The sequence below is a fragment of the Nyctereutes procyonoides genome, unplaced genomic scaffold (assembly GCF_905146905.1).
Source record: "Nyctereutes procyonoides isolate TBG_1078 unplaced genomic scaffold, NYPRO_anot_genome, whole genome shotgun sequence".
NCBI classification, from domain to species: Eukaryota; Metazoa; Chordata; class Mammalia; order Carnivora; family Canidae; genus Nyctereutes; species Nyctereutes procyonoides.
The window spans coordinates 3270618-3287833 of NW_026575124.1; the positions used below are offsets into that span (position 1 = coordinate 3270618).

Genomic DNA, 17216 nt, shown 5'->3' on the forward strand with positions numbered 1-17216 from the left:
GTGGTCTGTTAAAACCAAAACATAAACACACATCTATGAATTATTAACAGATCACAGGCTTTTTGGACTGTCCAAGCTTCTCTTTTCATCCTGTACAAGACTGATGACATTTTCCCTTTGTCTCAGAGGTGAGATTTTCATTGGGCCTTTCCTGGGGGCAGCAGGGCTAGATTGGGGATTGAAGGAGGGGCCTTTGATTTTGGGTTCTTTCCCCTGTTCCTTGTATTGACCTCCTGGTAGAACAATAGTAGATAACATTTACTGAGCACTTGCTACGTGCCAGGTGCTGTGTTGTCCATGTATTATTTAATTTGATCCTTTTACTAGTCCTCTAAGATAGACACCATCAGTGGGAATTTTACATAGGTGGTTTAGGGATGCAGGTAGGTATATATATTTCATTAAACCTCCTGATATATCTACAGCAGCACTAGCAGCAATAACAACTACTAATATGATTATATAATTAGAGTGTGTCAGGCTCTATTGTAAGTGCTTTACGTGTATTAATTCTTTTAATCCTTACAACAACTTTATGAGGTGGATACTATTATCCCCATTTTATAAGTCATGACATGAGGTATAGAGAGGTTAAGTAATTACCTGAGATTACATAGCTAGAAAGTGGCAGAGCTGGACTTTGAAACTAGGCAGTTTGGAATCTGTGTCTGTGTTCTTAACTGATATGCCATGCATTTAAACTTTTTAATTTTTAATAATATTAAAAGAAATAATTTTGTGTAGTGACAAAGTACACACATACACACACACCACATACGATTGAGACAAAAGAAAATGAAAAGTTATTTTTACTGCATATGATGCACTCTGATATTTTCTATTCTATTTTACTTAATTTTAAAAAATATTTTATGTATTCATGAGAGACACAGAAAGAGGCAAAGACACAGGCAGAGGGAGAAGCAGACTCCCTGCAAGAGCCTGATGTGGGACTCGATGGGATCATGACCTGAGCCAAAGGCAGATGCTCAACCGCTGAGCCACCCAGGTGCCCTTCTATTAGTAGACTGCATTGTGAACTCTGAAAAAATACCACCCCAGAGACTTCTGCTTCTTAATGATTGTAATAAAGCACATCTGCACTGTGTTCTGGAGTTTACTGAGCATGTGGACATCTCTGTAACTTTTCCCAGGTGGCTTTGGGAGGAAAGATTTAATGTACTTCCCAGAGGAATGAAGTACCTTGCCCTGAGATCACGCAGAGCTATTCATGGCAGAGCCTTGGTTCCCATCCAGCCCCTTTGGATTCAAGGCCCACTCTATACACACTGCAGGTGGCATACACCAATATGGATCTGTTTTGACATATACCAAGTTTACTGACAAACTACCGTAAAGGGAAGGGGGTTACAGGGTTGGTGTAGCATAAGCAGCAGCACAGAGCTGAGGCAGGGAGGGGGTGGTGGCAGGTGGCTCGATGCCCTCCTCATGGCTCTATCTTGATTGATTCTATTATATTCTCAGCAAAATGCTATACGTAGCATTAGCGTCAAACCCAGGCTTTCTGGGCCCTGGAGGAAAATGGAAGTTTGGGGTGAAATCCAGAATGCTATCTTTTCTTGGGGTCTTGCTGGAAATACTTGGGCATTCCTGAAGCCAGTGATCCACTGTGTGCCCGCTTAGGCCTCATGGAAGAGTCTGAGGAAGGGATGCTTCTTCTCGGCATAGGCTGGCCAAGACGGCCTAATAATTTGGCCTAGGGACTGGTCTGCGTGCACATCGTTGTAGGCAAGAGTGTACGTGAGCTTGTGTGTGTGTGTGTGTGTGTGAGATTGTGGGTGGGGAGGCCAGAATGTGAATGCATTTGTGTGTGTGTGTGTATGTGTGTGTGACAGAGAGAGAGAGAGAGAGAGAGAGAAAGGGAGAGAGTTATAGAGACAGAATACGTTGATAGGTGTAGGTGAGGGTTTCGGGGACAGGCGGGGGGGGCGGTGTTGGGGCTTTGGCAGCACAGAAATGAGCAAACCGCGTGAGGGACCACCAAACGCACCCCAAATTTCACATCATCTTCTCTTGATCTCTATCCTCCCAGGGTCCCGAGGCCGTTCGATCAGCACCACGGACAGCAGCACCGCCTGTTTCCAAAGGGGCGGATGGGGGGCTGTAGCGCCGCCTGTCTCCTCCCTCCCTTCTAATCTGAGTCATTGCCACCCCTCCTCCCATCCCTGAGTTCTGCCAAATGTGTCTGGGGAGTGCAAGGGGAACCTGTGGGGGACGTGAGCTGGCCTTTTGAAGATAAACGTTGTGCAGTTTAGGGTAAAAGGCCATAAACATCTGGCCACATCTGGCCCCCAATTAAACACATTAAGGGAGGAGCCAAAAGAGCTAAACAACCCAAGCCAATAAAGACACCTAATTGCTCCTAACCCATGGAAGCATTTGGCTCCCCGCATATATAAAAGGCGCAAAGATGTCCAAGACACACACTTCAGCCACTGTGCCCTCCGTAGTACGTCTCCCTCCTCAAGCCTCCCTTGTCCCCTAGAAGCACCATGACTTGTGGATCTTACTGTGGCGGTTCAGCCTTCAGCTGCGCCTCCGCCTGCGGGCCCCGGCCCGGCCGCTGCTGCATCACGGCCGCCCCCTACCGCGGCGTCTCCTGCTACCGCGGCCTCACCGGGGGCTTCGGCAGCCACAGCGTCTGCGGGGCCTTCCGGGCCGGCTCCTGCGGCCGCAGCTTCGGCTACCGCTCGGGCGGCGTGTGCGGGCCCAGCCCGCCCTGCATCACCAGTGTGTCGGTCAACGAGAGCCTCCTGACGCCCCTCAACCTGGAGATCGACCCCAACGCGCAGTGCGTCAAGCACGAGGAGAAGGAGCAGATCAAGTGCCTCAACAGCAGGTTCGCCGCCTTCATCGACAAGGTGGGTGTCCCCGGCCGCACCCTTCCCGGGCCTTCAGTTCCTGTGGGGTCAGGGGCAGGACAGGGCGGGCCCGGGGCAGCTCCCAGTCTGATGGACCAGACGGACACAGCTCAGGGCCCGGATGCACCAAAGACGTGACTACGGGGCACAGGCTCCCGGTGGGATGGTGTGGCTCGAACGTGCACCTCTGTCCAGGCAGGCAGGTCCCCGCACAGAGACGGGGACGGGCTCGGAGCCCTCATGCCAGAGGCACAGGGTGGTCCGTGCACATAGTCGCCAGACCCAACAGAAGAATAGGAGGAGGACCGCAGGGGCACCCGAAGGGTGGGTGTCCCCGACCCCACCCTTCCTCTGCCCCACCCATGCTCAGGCCCCAGGCTGGGCACTGACGTGGGGGAAGGAGGGAGGCAGAGGCAAACGGGAGACCCTGGCTGGCTCCGGACCACGTGACCCTGCACTCATCGGGTCTGCCTGAGTCAGTTTACCTGGGAGCGGGGACTGGCCTTCCCAGCCCTGGCTCCCGTCCCTAAATTGGAAAATGCAGACACGGATGACAGTCAGGAGCTCAGGAGGTCACCTTGTGTCCCGCTGCCCAGCTCTGCCCCCCCGAAAGCAATCGTGGCCAGCCCAAAGTGGCCTTGGGGCACCAGGAGCCACCTGACGCCCTCCTCCCGCCCCGACGCAGGTGCGCTTCCTGGAGCAGCAGAACAAGCTGCTGGAGACCAAGTGGCAGTTCTACCAGAACCGCAAGTGCTGCGAGAGCAACCTGGAGCCCCTGTTCGAGGGCTACATCGAGACGCTGAGGCGGGAGGCCGAGTGCGTGGAGGCCGACAGCGGGAGGCTGGCCTCCGAGCTCAACCACGTCCAGGAGGTGCTGGAGGGCTACAAGAAGAAGTGAGTGCGGCCAGCAGGGACGCTGGGCACAGGAAACGACGTGGCGTAGAGCCCGCTGGGCTGGACTGGGCATGAGTGTCCCAGGGGGCGAGTGGCTGTGCGGGCGGGGGGCAGCGTGCGGCAGGGTCCTCTCGTCTGGGCCACGGCTGCCAGACGCCTGCCCGAGCACCCGGATGCCCCCGGCAGACATCTGTCTCCTGCTTGGGCCTTCTGGCTTCTGGGAGGCTGTTCCCTGGGCCCGGCGGGAGGCCAGAGGGGGCTTCTGCAGGCTTTGGGCCTTCTCATGCTGAGCTCCCTGCACTTGAGCTTCTGGTCCCTCGGGGCTGACGGGTCCCGGGGCCCTGGGTGTCCCGCTGCCGAGGGTGCTGAGGGCTGATGGTTGGCGGTTGGCCCAGGCCCGGACCCTGAGCCAGGATGGACGCCCGGGTGAGGGGGGCTGGGGCCTCGGTCCCCAGGGGTGCTGCTGTCCACTCCTAGCTCAGAGCTGGGCGCCCAGGCCTTGTTTGCCTCCCGAGGGGCCTCTGGGCAGCTCTGGGAAGTGGGCTCTGAGGTCCCGGGACGTAGGCGCTCCGGACCCCTCAATTCAAAGTGGGGAGGGAACCCCCGACACATTCCACATCCAAGCAGCAAGAAAGGGTCCAGCGGATCTGCCGGGGGCCAGCCGCTGGGAGGTCCCTAAAGGTCCCTAATGCTGCCCCTGCCCTGATAGGAAGTGGAGGTGGCCCCGGGGAGCCCCGCCCTTCCCTGACCTCCCTGTCTGCCCTCTTCTGCCTCAGGTATGAGGAGGAAGTTTCTCTGAGAGCAACAGCTGAGAATGAATTTGTGGCTCTGAAGAAGGTGAGTAAGGAGCCGTGCGGAAGCACAGACGCCCGGGACCTCAAAACGACGGCCGGGCCCCAGAGGGTCTGGACCTCGTGTGGGTACCTGGCCTGGCCAAGTCGGGATGGCAGAGCTCAGAGATCGGGGCTCGAGAGGCTCATTCAGGTCGCTGATGCAGGGCGACCACCCTGGGATGCCCACGTGCACCGTGCCCTGGGGCAGGGCCCGGCTGGGCTGACCTCTGCCGTCCTGCCCGCTTCAGAAGCTGTGGCCTCGGCTGGGGTCCCCGGGGGCAGAGCAGTGCGGTGTCTCTGTCGAGGGACAGTGTCCTGTGTAGCGCTGTGGGAAGTGTGGCCCAAGGGAGGGGAGCAGCCGCGGGGTGTGGGGGACGGTGGAGCAGAACCAGGAGGGGCCGGGTGCAGGCTTGGAGGACTGCGGGGGCCCGGCAGGGCCCAGGTGGCCGAGCTTGTTGGAATAGGGAGGGTCAGGAGGAGAGCTGGGAGCGTAAGAGGGCGAGAGGCTGGTGGCCCGTCTCCAGGCACAAGGGGCTCATCGTCAGAGGGGCAGGAGGCGGTGAAGCCCACGGGGGGGCAGGCCAGAGGGCATGGAGCTGAGCTGGCAACGGGGACCCTGGGAATCCTTTGCCCTGGCCTCCTCGGATGGCGGGGAGTTGGGCGCGATGCCACTGTGGGTGCTCGGCGCTCAGTGACACCCCACGTTTCCAGGATGTGGACTGCGCCTACCTCCGCAAGTCAGACCTGGAGGCCAACGCCGAGGCCCTGACCGAGGAGATCGACTTCCTGCGGCGCCTGTATGAGGAGGTGAGGGGCCATGGTCCAGGCAGAGACCTGGCAGCCAGCCTGGAAGAGGGGGCCCTGGCCTGGGACTGGTTGGCCTGGGATCGGGCTGAGGCCTGCAGTCCATGGGGCTATAGTGGGAGCAGGGGCCGGAGACCAGGGGGGGTTGGGTCCACATGTGCTGGGAGAGGCTGGGGTGCAAACAAGATCTTCCATCCTCCCCCCGCAGGAGATCCGCGTCCTCCACGCCCACATCTCAGACACCTCGGTCATCGTCAAGATGGACAACAGCCGGGACCTGAACATGGACTGCGTCGTGGCCGAGATCAAGGCCCAGTATGACGACATCGTCAGCCGCAGCCGGGCTGAGGCCGAGTCCTGGTACCGCAGCAAGGTCGGGGCCCAGCCTCCCCCTGCCAGAGCCCCAGAAGGAGGGATGCTGAAAGGGCTTTGGGTTTTGTGCAGGTGGATGGACGAGGGAAGGGCAGGCAGCCCTCGGGTTGGGGTGGCAGTTGTGCAAGGTGTGGGGCTCAGCGGGATGACCCGTCCTGAGCCTCAGGAGCCCCTGTGAACCGTCCCCCCCACCCCCTCAGTGTGAGGAGATGAAGGCCACGGTGATCCGGCACGGGGAGACCCTGCGCCGCACCAAGGAGGAGATCAACGAGCTCAACCGCATGATCCAGAGGCTGACGGCCGAGGTCGAGAACGCCAAGTGCCAGGTAGGGCTCACGTTGAGCATCCCCAGGGCCGCCCAGGCAGCGTGTGCCCCAGGGACCACCCCACTCACGCCCCAGCCCATGTGCCTGGCTAGAGGCCCTGGTTGTGGCCCTTGGGGGGACCCGGCTGATGAAGGGAGAGGCCTTTTCCTGGGGGGGGGTGTAGGTGGGAGCGACCAGACACATCCAGGAAATGGAGAGAGAGACCCGGGACCATAGCACCCTGTTCTCTGCGCCCCCAGAACACCAAGCTGGAGGCCGCCGTGACGCAGGCGGAGCAGCAGGGCGAGGCGGCCCTCACCGACGCCCGCTGCAAGCTGGCCGAGCTGGAGGCCGCCCTGCAGAAGGCCAAGCAGGACATGGCCTGCCTGGTCAAGGAGTACCAGGAGGTGATGAACTCCAAGCTGGGCCTGGACATCGAGATCGCCACCTACAGGCGGCTGCTGGAGGGCGAGGAGCAGAGGTGGGTCCCGTAGCCTATTTGTCTCCCCGCCTAGCCTGGGTTCCCAGCGTGCCACGTGTCTGCTGGCATCCCTGGACTCCCATTTCCAAATCTCCCCATCCTGCATCTTTACAGGTAATGAGTAAGTCCTTTTGGTGTGTTTCTGGCCCCCTTTGTCTCAGTCATGCTCCCAAGTGCTACAATGGGTTTGGTACCTTTTGCAAATATACTCCTGAGAGCCCGGAGTCAGGTCAGAGTTATTGTTCCTGAGAACTCTCCAAGCCTGGCCTTGTAGCCACCTCCCCTGTGCAAGTGCTTTTCCCTTCCCGCTGCTTATTGCACATCACCCAGGTTCTAGGTGTCTTCTCAAGCCTGGCCCTGGACCAGCCCAGGCAGTTGGTAATTATCCCATAATGACTGCCTCCCGTGGGGATTTTGTCCACTGACAGTCATATATTGCACTGTGGAGGGTACCCCTATGTGGTATTGCATCGCAGCAGGAAGGAACGAGGGGGGAGAGATTGCAGGGCCTTGTCCCTGGAGGCATCTGTGTCCTGTTCTGGCATTTTTGCTTATTGCTAGCTTTGGACATGGCAGGGAAGACCCATTCATCGGTGTGCCTTCCTACGGCTGGAGGGCAGCTGGTCTAGTCCCAGGAGGACAACACTCCCAGAATGTTGGGCCGGGTTGGTCGGGCGCTCACTCCCGGGGCCAGGCCCCTCCTCTGAAGCACAGGAGAGTGCAGGGTGAGATGCAGAGGGAGCACCTGCGAGCATGCTGTGTGCTGGGGAGATAGGGACTCTGGAATCAAAGTGGTCACCTGGTGAGACTTGCAGCAGCCTCAAGCAATTGCTTTGGAGGGCTCCGAGGCCCCGTGGCTCACTGCGCTCGGGGAGTTTCGTTAGTGGAGGACGCCAGGACGAAGCATTTTTCAAGACTGAGTCTGGACGTTCAAGAGACGCCTGGAGATAGCCCTGGAACCCGAGTGGCCCACCCATCCCTCCACCGCATAGGGCTCCTGGGGTGAACTCAGCAGCTTCGGCGTGGGTTCCCTCTACACCCTGGGCGTGGGATGAGTAGACGGTGGGCTGCGGATTCTCCTCGTGTCTGAAGCTGATGTAGTCAACCCTCTGCCACGGAGCTATCAGAGGGACGCCCGTGTGTCCCCCCCTAAGGAGATGCCTTGTGTGTGGGAAGGAATGGAGAGGCTGCGTGGAATTACAGTCCCGCCCCATCTCTGGTTATTCCCTCTCTCTGGGCCTCAGTTTCTCCATCTGTCAAATGAGGGCGCTTGTAGAGACAGTCTCCAAGCCTGTTCCGAATGGGTTCTAGAATCCCATTCCACCCCGCAACAGTTCCTTACGGAGCCAAACGTGGGTTTAGGCACTGCCCGCTGCGCAGTGGGGGGAAAGTCAAGACAAAAACGAACATCTGGCCTCTGGAAGCTCAGGTTCTAGTGAGGCCAAGCAGACGGCATTCAGGACGTCGGATGTGCGGCGCCTGCGACGTGTCCACAGGTGGAGCAGAATCAACAAAAATAGCAGCAGTGCACACGTCCGCACTCGGCACCCGCGTGGGTCACTGATTCCACCGTCACAGGGGATCTAGGAGATGGCCCCGTGAGGAGGGAGGCCGAGCCAGGCAGGGCGCATCCTAGGTTGCAGGGCCGAGGGCTGCCTGGAGGCGGGGGCGCTCTGTCTCAGAGCCCGCGGGCCGTGGTGGCTGGGCCACCCCGGCTTCCCCACAGCGAGCTCCCAGGAGGAGGCAGGGGCATCCCCCTCACCTGGGCCGCGGGGCCGGGCGGCTGGCCCCCCGACACTGACCTCTCTCTCTTCTCCTTCCCCAACAGGCTGTGTGAGGGTGTCGGCGCCGTCAACGTGTGTAAGTAGCCGAGCTCCCCCTTCTTGGGGCGGGGAGGGCCCACATCTGCGGGGAGGGACTCGGGACCCCCCCCCCCCAGCCACCTGCTGTGGCCGTGCCTGACGTCTTCCATCCCCCATCCAGGCGTCAGCAGCTCCCGCGGTGGCGTCGTCTGTGGCGATCTCTGCGCCTCCGGTGCTGCCCCTGCTGTCACCACCAGAGTCTGCAGTGCCCCGTGCAGCGGCAACCTGGTGGTGGGCACCAGCGCCTGCACCCCCTGCCCCGGGGCCAGCGCCTGCAGCGTGGCCTGTAAGAAGTGCTAGGGCCGCCGGCGCGCATCCCCGTCACCCACCGCCCCAGGACACCCGCGGCCGCGCCCGCCAGCTGCTGGCCCTCCGAGAGCGGGGGCCAGAGGTGCACACTGCACGCCCGCCCCACCTGCTCCCCGGGGCCCCCCTCTCCGTAGCCTTTCCTAGTGGTGGATTTGTTGTCTTGAGGATTCAACCTTTCTTCTGCCTTTCTGCTTCTCCGCTGGATTCATGGGTCCTGCCTGAGCCCTTCACCCCAGCTTGCAGGGCCCGGGGGCGGGCGGGGCCCCGAATCCCCCCATCTACACTTCCTGGGAACCCGCCAGGGTGCTCTGCCTGTGGACCGGGGGTGGGGAACGCCGATGGTGGTTTTCCTGAAACCCTGTGAGGGACGTGACCCGTGGGAGGGAAGAGCATCTCCTCCCAGGGCTGCCTGCAGAGGCTTCTACAAAGCCAGTGACCCAACTGCCGGTCTGTCTCTTTGCCTTTGCTTCACTCTGTGTTTCCAATAAACTAATTGTAGCTTATCAAACCTGGTGCCTCAGAGTCTTGAAAGTGCCAGGGCCGCCCTATGATAGGAGCTCCCGGCCAGGGATTTCCTCAGGACCCCTCCATCCACTTACCTGCTAGCACTGCTGCCCCTCTGGCCTTGAGCCACCTAAGTCTTGGGAAAACGAAAGAAGAGCATGGACGCGCGGCATCTGGTGTGATCGTGGATTTGTCTAGACCAAGGTGTCTCAGTTTCAGCAGTACTGGCATTTGGGGCTGGGGCAGTCTTTGTTGGGGGTCTGTCCTGTGCGTTGTAGGATGCTTGGCAGCATCACTGGCGTCTGCCCACCGGACGCCCGGGCCACGCCTCTTCCCCCGCCCCCACCAATTGTGACAACCAAAAATGTCTCTATTTTATTTTTTATTTCATTTATTTTTCTTTATTTTTATTTCAAAAATGTCTCTAGAAATGACCAACCATGCCATAGGCATTCTCAACTGGGGTGATTTTGTTCCCCTCTCCCCGGGGCATTCCTGGACGGGAAGGAGCAGAGGAAAGGTGTGAAGATGACAATGGAAGGAAGGAGTGTGAGACAAGCCATGTGGGGGGAGAGGAAGGGCATTGGGCTCAGAGGCAGGAGGAGGCTTCTAATTCAGAGTCCTGACCCTGCCACTTCCCAGACGTGGGGCTTAGGGCAAAGTCCTTCTATGGTCTGAGCTTCAGTTTCTTTGGCTATACAGTGAAGGCGATTGGATAATATTCCTAAGGTCCCTTCTGGCTCCCAAAATGAGATTATGTATTTAAAAGGATGTTGTTAAGGGCTCAGTGGTTCAGCACCGCCTTCAGCCCAGGTCGTGATCCTGGAGTCCCGGGATCGAGTCCCACATCGGGCTCCCTGCATGGAGCCTGCTTCTCCCTCTGCCTGTGTCTGCCTCTCTCTCTCTCTCTCTCTCTCTCTCTCTCTCTCTCTCTCTCATGAATAAATAAATAAAATCTTAAAAAAAAGGATGTTGTTAATACAGACCTATGTTTGAATGTTGGTTCAGCCATTTACTTCCTCCGTAATGGGGCAAATCACTAACCTCATTCACCTGTAGCTTTTTCTTTTTTTTTTATTTACTTATGATAGTCACGCACACACAGAGAGAGAGAGAGAGAGAGAGAGAGAGAGAGAGAGAGGCAGAGACACAGGCAGAGGGAGAGGGAGAAGCAGGCTCCATGCACCGGGAGCCCGATGTGGGATTCGATCCCGGGTCTCCAGGATCGCGCCCTGAGCCAAAGGCAGGCGCCAAACCGCTGCGCCACCCAGGGATCCCCCTGTAGCCTTTTCATCTGTAAATGGAATAATGACACCTGCTGAGCTGTAGTCAGATATTTGTTGCTTGTGACAAAGCCCTCCGAAGAAATTTAGAGGCTTAACACAATACGGGCATCCTCTGCGTTTTGAAAGTCTGTGTTACACGGTTTCCCTTTTACAAAGGACATAGACAGTAGTACCTGTTTTCACCGATTGAAAGGAAAAAAAAGGGTGAAAAGCAAATATAGCATTCAGCACGTGTTTTACAGCCAGCTGTTACAGGGGCGGCGCACAACCCAGCAGCAAGAGGGGTGCCCCCTAAGCCCCCTCCCCGGGAACTACACTCAGCATCTCCTGTTAGCATCAAGCTGTTAGAGCTTTGAACCACGGCTGAGAGCATCTGGGCTTTATCTCCGTTTATTTTGCACACTCTTTGCAAGATGTATCCTAAGGTAGCAGAAAAGCCTAAGAGGGGCTTTTTTTTTTTTGAGTCTGGGACGCTTATACATTTTTTCCATATAAATTAGTGGTAAACACTTCTTCACTTAACGTCACATCAGCTTATGAAATGTTTCCTAGGAATGCTCTGTGTTCGGATAGCGGGAGACCATGTTTCCCCATCGCTCATGATTGTGGGCTTGCTGGGAAGTTCCTCTTCTACTTTCTGTGCTGCTGTGTGGGGTGTAGGATGTCTGTGAGGTCCAAAACAGTCTCCTCGCACATGGCTGGGAGCCCAGCGAGAGGTATTGAGCTGAGTTCTGGAGAAGCGTGGTGCTGCAGGAATCTGCCAAGAGGAGGACACTGGAACCTGGAAGGAAACCCCCTTCCTCTTGCACCGTCTTTCCAGCACCCTCTACTGACAGAGCCCAATGTCGTGTCAGCTGATGAAAAACACTTAAAAGGCCCGTCTAAATGTCCACAGAGCGGGCAATGATGGATATGAATCGGGAGCTGAGAGACCATAAATTGATGATTGGCTTACAGGGACTTGGTTCTCTTCTGTATGAACCTCTGCCGTGTGTCTCCTTGGGCTTCCTCGCAGGAAGGTTCCTAGAAGAATGAAGCAAGGAATTTCCAGTCCCCTACAGGCCTGACCTCAGAAGGTCACTTCCACCATGTTCTATTGGCCAAACCTGTCACAGGTTTGATTCAAGGGAAGGGGAATCGGGCTCCATCTCTTGATGGCTTCTTGTGCAGGGAGGAAAGAATGGTTGGTCCCGCGGCGCACTTGCTGGCCACAAGCTTTCATGTCTCCCCTGCAAAGAACGTGTGCTCGCCCCCTCCCAAATCCCGCAAAGTTTCATCGTGTTGTGGCATCAACTTGAGGCTCAGGATCTCACTATTTGGATCAGATCCGAGTATGCACAAGGCTCTTGGGACGTGGTTCCCTTGTTGCAGCTCCCCGCCGTGGTTTACCTCAGTCTGAAGGCCTGTGTTTTTATGGCCACCACACACCTGTCACGTATGGCGAGATAGGGATAGCATCGCCACACTAGTCACTCCCGTTAGAGGGAGGAAAAGCTGGGGGCACTTAGAAGTCGCGGGCTCAAAGCAATTCCGAGTAGAGTCAGGCAGGCACTGCTAGCCCCTCCCGTCGCAGGGGCAGGGAGCGTGTTTCATCAGTGCCTACTTTTGTTCCCTAGAAGTGGTCGTCCTCTGTTCTTGGCTCTATCCTTTGGAATCTTGGTTCCCTTTTCTGAATTGTTCTTCCTTTTCCATGATAAGTGGGCCACGTTTTCCTAGCCTGCTTCCTGTCTGCAGGAGGGCAGGTGCCCAGAGGCTCATTTCCATTTTGAACCATTTCTGTTCCTTCTAGTTGAGAACTGCTAAAATTCTTTATAAAAATGTTGTTTCTGGTGTATCAAATGATAGCAGACTTCCTTAGGCAAAAAAGCTATCCCCATAAATATTTTTGAGATAGGGTCCTCTCACCCTTGGGCTGTGAGTCCTAATGCTTGGGGACGACCCCGAAGATTCTCGGAAGCCCTGCTGCTTAGGGGGAGGATCTATAAAGTTGCCTTCAAGATTCTCAGAAAACTTTTGGTCGGCTGAGTGAGTCTAAGAGACTCTGAATTAAATCTTTCTGAGATCTCAGCGAAGGGTCTAACAGCTGCAGTCTTTGACTTTGACGTGAGGGCATGGTTTACTGGCCGTGCTTTGTGTGCGATCTTTGCTCTGAGGCCTGCTCTTTCTTTCTTTCTTTCTTTCTTTCTTTCTTTCTTTCTTTCTTTCTTCCTTTCTTTCTTTTCATCAGATTTTATTTATTTATTCACGAGAGACACGCAGGGAGAGGCAGAGACACAGGCAGAGGGAGAAGCAGGCTCCATGCAGGGAGCCCGACGTGGGACTCGATCCCAGGACCCTGGGATCATGGCCTGAGCCAAAGACAGATGGTCAACCACTGAGCCACCCAAATGTCCCTCTGAGGCCCTTTCTTACCCTGAGAACCTTTGGCCGACCGGAAAGACCGTCTCCGTCTCCATTATTCTTCTGAATTGTGCTAAGAAGCTAATCATTTCCTTCTCTAGCCCATTTGTCTCCTCTTACATTTTATCGTAGGCGGCTAGGGGAAGCCAGTGGCATTCTCATCATTCTCCTGGAAACCTTAGCCAGGTCCACAAATCCATTCGATGTCCTTTTTTGTCTTCCTTGTCACCACAGGCCAGAGCACTGCCAAACCCGTCACCACTACGTAACACGTGTCACCTTTTACAGCATCTACTAATAACTTCCTCATTGTCCTTCCAGCAGCCTTCACCAATGGCCTCCTTAAGGACATCCAGAGTCAGCCTGGTGCCCGGTCCCCAAACCAGTCGTAACCAAACTCAAGTTCGTTTGCCCAACGTGCCGCAAAGCCGATCATTGAGACACAGAGCACGCAGGAAGGAAAAGGTTTATTCGAGAGGCAGCCAAACAAGGAGACGGGATGGCAAGCCTCCAGCCCTCGTCTCTCTAAAGGGGGAGAGGACACGTTTGTCTACAATCATAGGAGATGAGATTATATACATCTTCACGGAAAGGGCAGGGGAACCTATGACTAGTCAGGAAAACAGGTGGAGCACGCGCACTGAGCAAACGTAGATGGGACACACATACCGTGCTCACTTTGGGGCGGGCCCTTAATATCAGAAGGAGGCAAAATTTAGCTCCTGCCGTTAAGCGTTCAGTGGTTGTCTCAGGACAAAGGAGAAGGGTCTATGGGTGTGCCCCGAGAGCCCTACAGACTGGACGGGCTCCTTGTCTCGGGTAAGGAAGCGGGGGCCTTGCTGCTTCCTAGGCTGGACCCCTAGCGGTTGACCTGGAGTCCAGGCTTCTGCAGAGACAGCCCGTGGATTTGCCAGTGGGATCTGAGAAGACGCAGCGGCTGATCAGGGAGAAACAGTTCCCTGTGAAGAACAAGCTTTACGTTTTCTGTGAGTTTCGATCTCGGGATCTCTGTGGGGCACAGTTTCGTGACGTCACGGGGTTTAGGTTTTCCTACAGTAGCGCCGACTTCCAGGTACCGGTTTCTTCACTTATCTGTTGCTGTACAAAAATAGCCCCCAACCTAGCGGCTTAAAACAATGCTCTTCCTCACGATCGTGTAGTTTGGATGATTCTTCTGCTTCCTGTTATCGGCCGGGGCTCCGCGATGTCCAGGATGGCTTCGCTCACGTGGTTGACCTTGGTGTGGGCTCAGCTGGGGCTGGTGGCCAGGAGCCTCCCTCTGCTCCCCTCCACGTGCTGCTGGTTCTCCTAAGGCTGGGGGTGCGGTTGATGGCACCGAAGCCCCATGATGTCATTTCTACCACATCGTATTGGTCAAAGCAGTCGCAGGGCCAGCCCAGACCCGGGGAAGGGGAAATAAGCTCCAGGTCTGAGACGAGGGGTGGCTGGCCCAGGGAGGGAGGGAGTAGCTGGGGGCCGCTTCTGAAGATAGCTGCCACGAGAGCATTAAATGAGACCCTACAGATAAAAGTCCAGAGTGTGGCGCATAACTGATACTCAACAGCTGCTGTCATCATTGTTGTTATTCCTCTGACTGTGGCACCACAACAGCCCAGCATCCCGAGCCTTTAAATAGCAGGAGGCAGGAGGCCTGGGGTGCAGGTGGAAGAAGGTTGGGTGAATGAGGAAAGCCCGACCAAGGGCGAATAAAAGCTTTCCTGGGGTGGAGTTGGTGTTGGGGCAGGAGTGGGCCATGGAGGAGAGTATGGACAGGAAGGGCTCATCTCAAGCTTTCCGAGGGCTCCGGAGAGCAGTCTCCCTCCTCCCCACCAGCCTGAGGACTTAATAGAGTTCCTGGATGTTTCCATGCTCTTTCTCCAGCCCACCTCTTTGGATGCTCTTCCCCTATGTCCAGAACACATCCCTTCCTCCTGGTTAACTCCTTACTTACGTTTGCTTTTTTGCTGTGAAGTACTAACTTCCTGGAGGACAGGCATCCGTGGTGATTTCCATCACGTATACGAACCCAGGCTTGTATAACAGTACTTGGTGCATGTTAGGTGCTCAATAATTATTTGTTGATAGAATAAATCAACTCCTGTTCTTCCTTTAGGCCTCAGCTTCAATATTTTCAGGAAGTAACCAGATTTCCCTGGTTAATAATCCTCCAGCCATGCTTCTCCTCTCCTCCTTGTACCAAGGCCCAGGCCTCTCTGTGGCTGCACCTCTTGCTTATGGAGGGGTGGCGGTGGCGGCAGAGGAGGTGGGGCTCAGAGGCTCAGGAAAGGAGGCTCTAGTAGTTGGAGAGCATGCACTGTCGGTCCTGCCTGGCACCTCAAGCTGAGAGGTGGAAGGAAGGTGCATCGCGTCCAAAGGCATGGAGTCTCCCTGGGATACCCCGGTGGCACCTGGATGACCTGCCAAGACCGGAAGTCCTTACAGTGTTTTCCTTAAGTCCCTGGGAGGGGAGTGTTAGGATTCCAGAGCGGAGCTCAGAGTCACTGCCCAAGAAAGAAGGTCAGATGGAGAGGCCCTCGCAGAGCCCCTGGGCCAGCCCTCACTTGACGCATGCTCAGGACATCTTGAGCCAGAGGAGGGGAGGAAGACCGAGGCGGTGGGGAGTGCTGAGAGGCAGAGACCAGTCAGAGCCAGACACTGGTACGTACCAGAGGGGTCCACCATGTTCAAGAGTCTGGACTTCATCCCGAGGGCAGTGGGGACCTGCTGAAAGGTCAGACTGGTGCTTTGTAAAGCCCCTTGGCTGCCGCGTTGTGTGGGTTGGCAGGGGGATGAGCAGCAGCGCTCGGGCCAAGATGGTGGGGCCAGAATGTGGGTGGTGGCGGCAGAGAGAGACAGAGAGAGAGGAAAGAGACGGACTGGGTGGGGGTACTTAGGAGGTAGAAGAGGAGAGCACTTGGGGGTTAGGTTGAGGGTAGATCATAGGTCTGGGCAACGGTGTTGACCTTGCCGGGGGACAGAGAGGGGGTCCCGGTGGAGAGTGTGGAGTAGCGAGTGCAGCTGGAAGGTCTGTTGGGGAGAGGCGGCTGCGGGAGACCCAGTGGAGATGTGAGTGGGAACTGGGGCAAGCGGGTCTGAAGCTGGGGAGTGAGGTCAGGCAGCCGGCGAGTCGGGAGGCGCAAGTGCGGGTGGAGGATTTGAACCAGGAAGGCCGTTAACCCATTAACCGTGGGGGCAACTGAAGGCCAGAGACTGATGTTGTTGCTCAGGCCATGTGTGCAGAGGGGTGAGAGGAGGGCCCCAGGGCCCTGGAACGGTCCAGGGCCAGGTTGTCTGGATGAGGGACATGAACCAGGGAGCAGCGCAGCCTGGGAGCCGCTGAGGACCTGGGAGAAGGTGGAATCAGGAGAACAAGGCAGTGGAGGCCCGAGACCCTGGGCTCCGGAAAGGGGAGGGAGAGAGGGCCCCAGGGAGCCGAGGGGGCTTGGGTGAGGGCGAGGAGTCGGGAGGGCCCTGGAGATCCAAGGAGGGTGTGATGGAAGGTAGGAGGGGCTCCTAGGACAGCGTGGGGAGGTGGGTGGGCAGGAGTGGGGCTGGGGCCCACGGAGGGCTGATCCAGGCCTGGTTCCTCCTGAACGGGGCCAGGGGCTTCTCAAGGTTTTCCTCCTGAGAACTCCCGGACTCTTCCTGAACCGAGGACGGGAGAGCCCGGGCCACGCAGGGGGCGGGGGAGCCCTCTCAGCCTCGGGAGTGAAGCTCTGAGGCGCCTGAGGAGAAGAGCAGGGGTGCGGGGAGCTGAGAAAGTGGGTGCGCGGTGTCCTCTCGCCAGCTACGGGGCTTTCGAGGAGGCTGTCCCGGCTGTGCCACCCACGGGGCCGGGAGGGGCAAGAGGTGGGTGTCAAGGTCTAATCTGCCCTTGGTTGATGGGCAGCAGTGGGCGTGGGACGGGCTGGGTCTGGAATGACCGGGGGCGGCCGCCGAGTGGTGCCTGCGTGTGGTCGTGGGGACGGGAGACAGCGACGGGCGCCAAGAAAACGGGGTGTCTGTGCGGGGGAAGGAGGCTAAGGCCACAGGCACACGCTCCACCCCGCACACTGCCTTCCAGGAGGCCCCGGCCTCCCTTGGCTCCCTCCAGACCCAGTCAGAGGAGTAAGTCCCAGACTCCCCGGCCGACAGGTGTGACTCGGTCCCGGGTGCTGCGCCCGTGGGCACTGCCTGGCCGGGGGAGGGCGGCTCTGGGGAAGGCCCCGCAGGTGTGTGGCTGGGATGCTCGTGGGTCGGCGGACACGGGCTCGCTCGGGGAAAGCAAGGTGCACAGCACAGAAG

General features: G+C 57.2%; 1 protein-coding gene across 1 annotated transcript; it reads left to right on the forward strand.

The window, feature by feature from the left end:
- Positions 1 to 2440: 2440 nt before the first annotated feature.
- On the forward strand, positions 2441 to 9250 carry LOC129517368 (keratin, type II cuticular Hb6). Its single transcript, XM_055337155.1, has 9 exons — positions 2441 to 2882; positions 3568 to 3776; positions 4553 to 4613; positions 5321 to 5416; positions 5622 to 5786; positions 5986 to 6111; positions 6351 to 6571; positions 8400 to 8431; positions 8555 to 9250. The coding sequence occupies exons 1-9, from the start codon at positions 2514 to 2516 to the stop codon at positions 8731 to 8733; spliced, it is 1458 nt and encodes a 485-aa protein (XP_055193130.1). The 5' UTR covers positions 2441 to 2513; the 3' UTR covers positions 8734 to 9250.
- The last annotated feature ends 7966 nt before the right edge of the window (positions 9251 to 17216 follow it).

What these genes read in the sequence shown, in the direction of transcription:
- LOC129517368 (XM_055337155.1), top strand. Translation starts at nt 2,514, where the DNA reads ATGACTTGTGGATCTTACTGTGGCGGTTCAGCCTTCAGCTGCGCCTCC. An exon ending in TCGAGAACGCCAAGTGCCAG is followed by an intron (nt 6,112 to 6,350) that starts GTAGGGCTCACG and finishes CTGCGCCCCCAG; the next exon opens with AACACCAAGCTGGAGGCCGC. An exon ending in TGTCGGCGCCGTCAACGTGT is followed by an intron (nt 8,432 to 8,554) that starts GTAAGTAGCCGA and finishes TCCCCCATCCAG; the next exon opens with GCGTCAGCAGCTCCCGCGGT.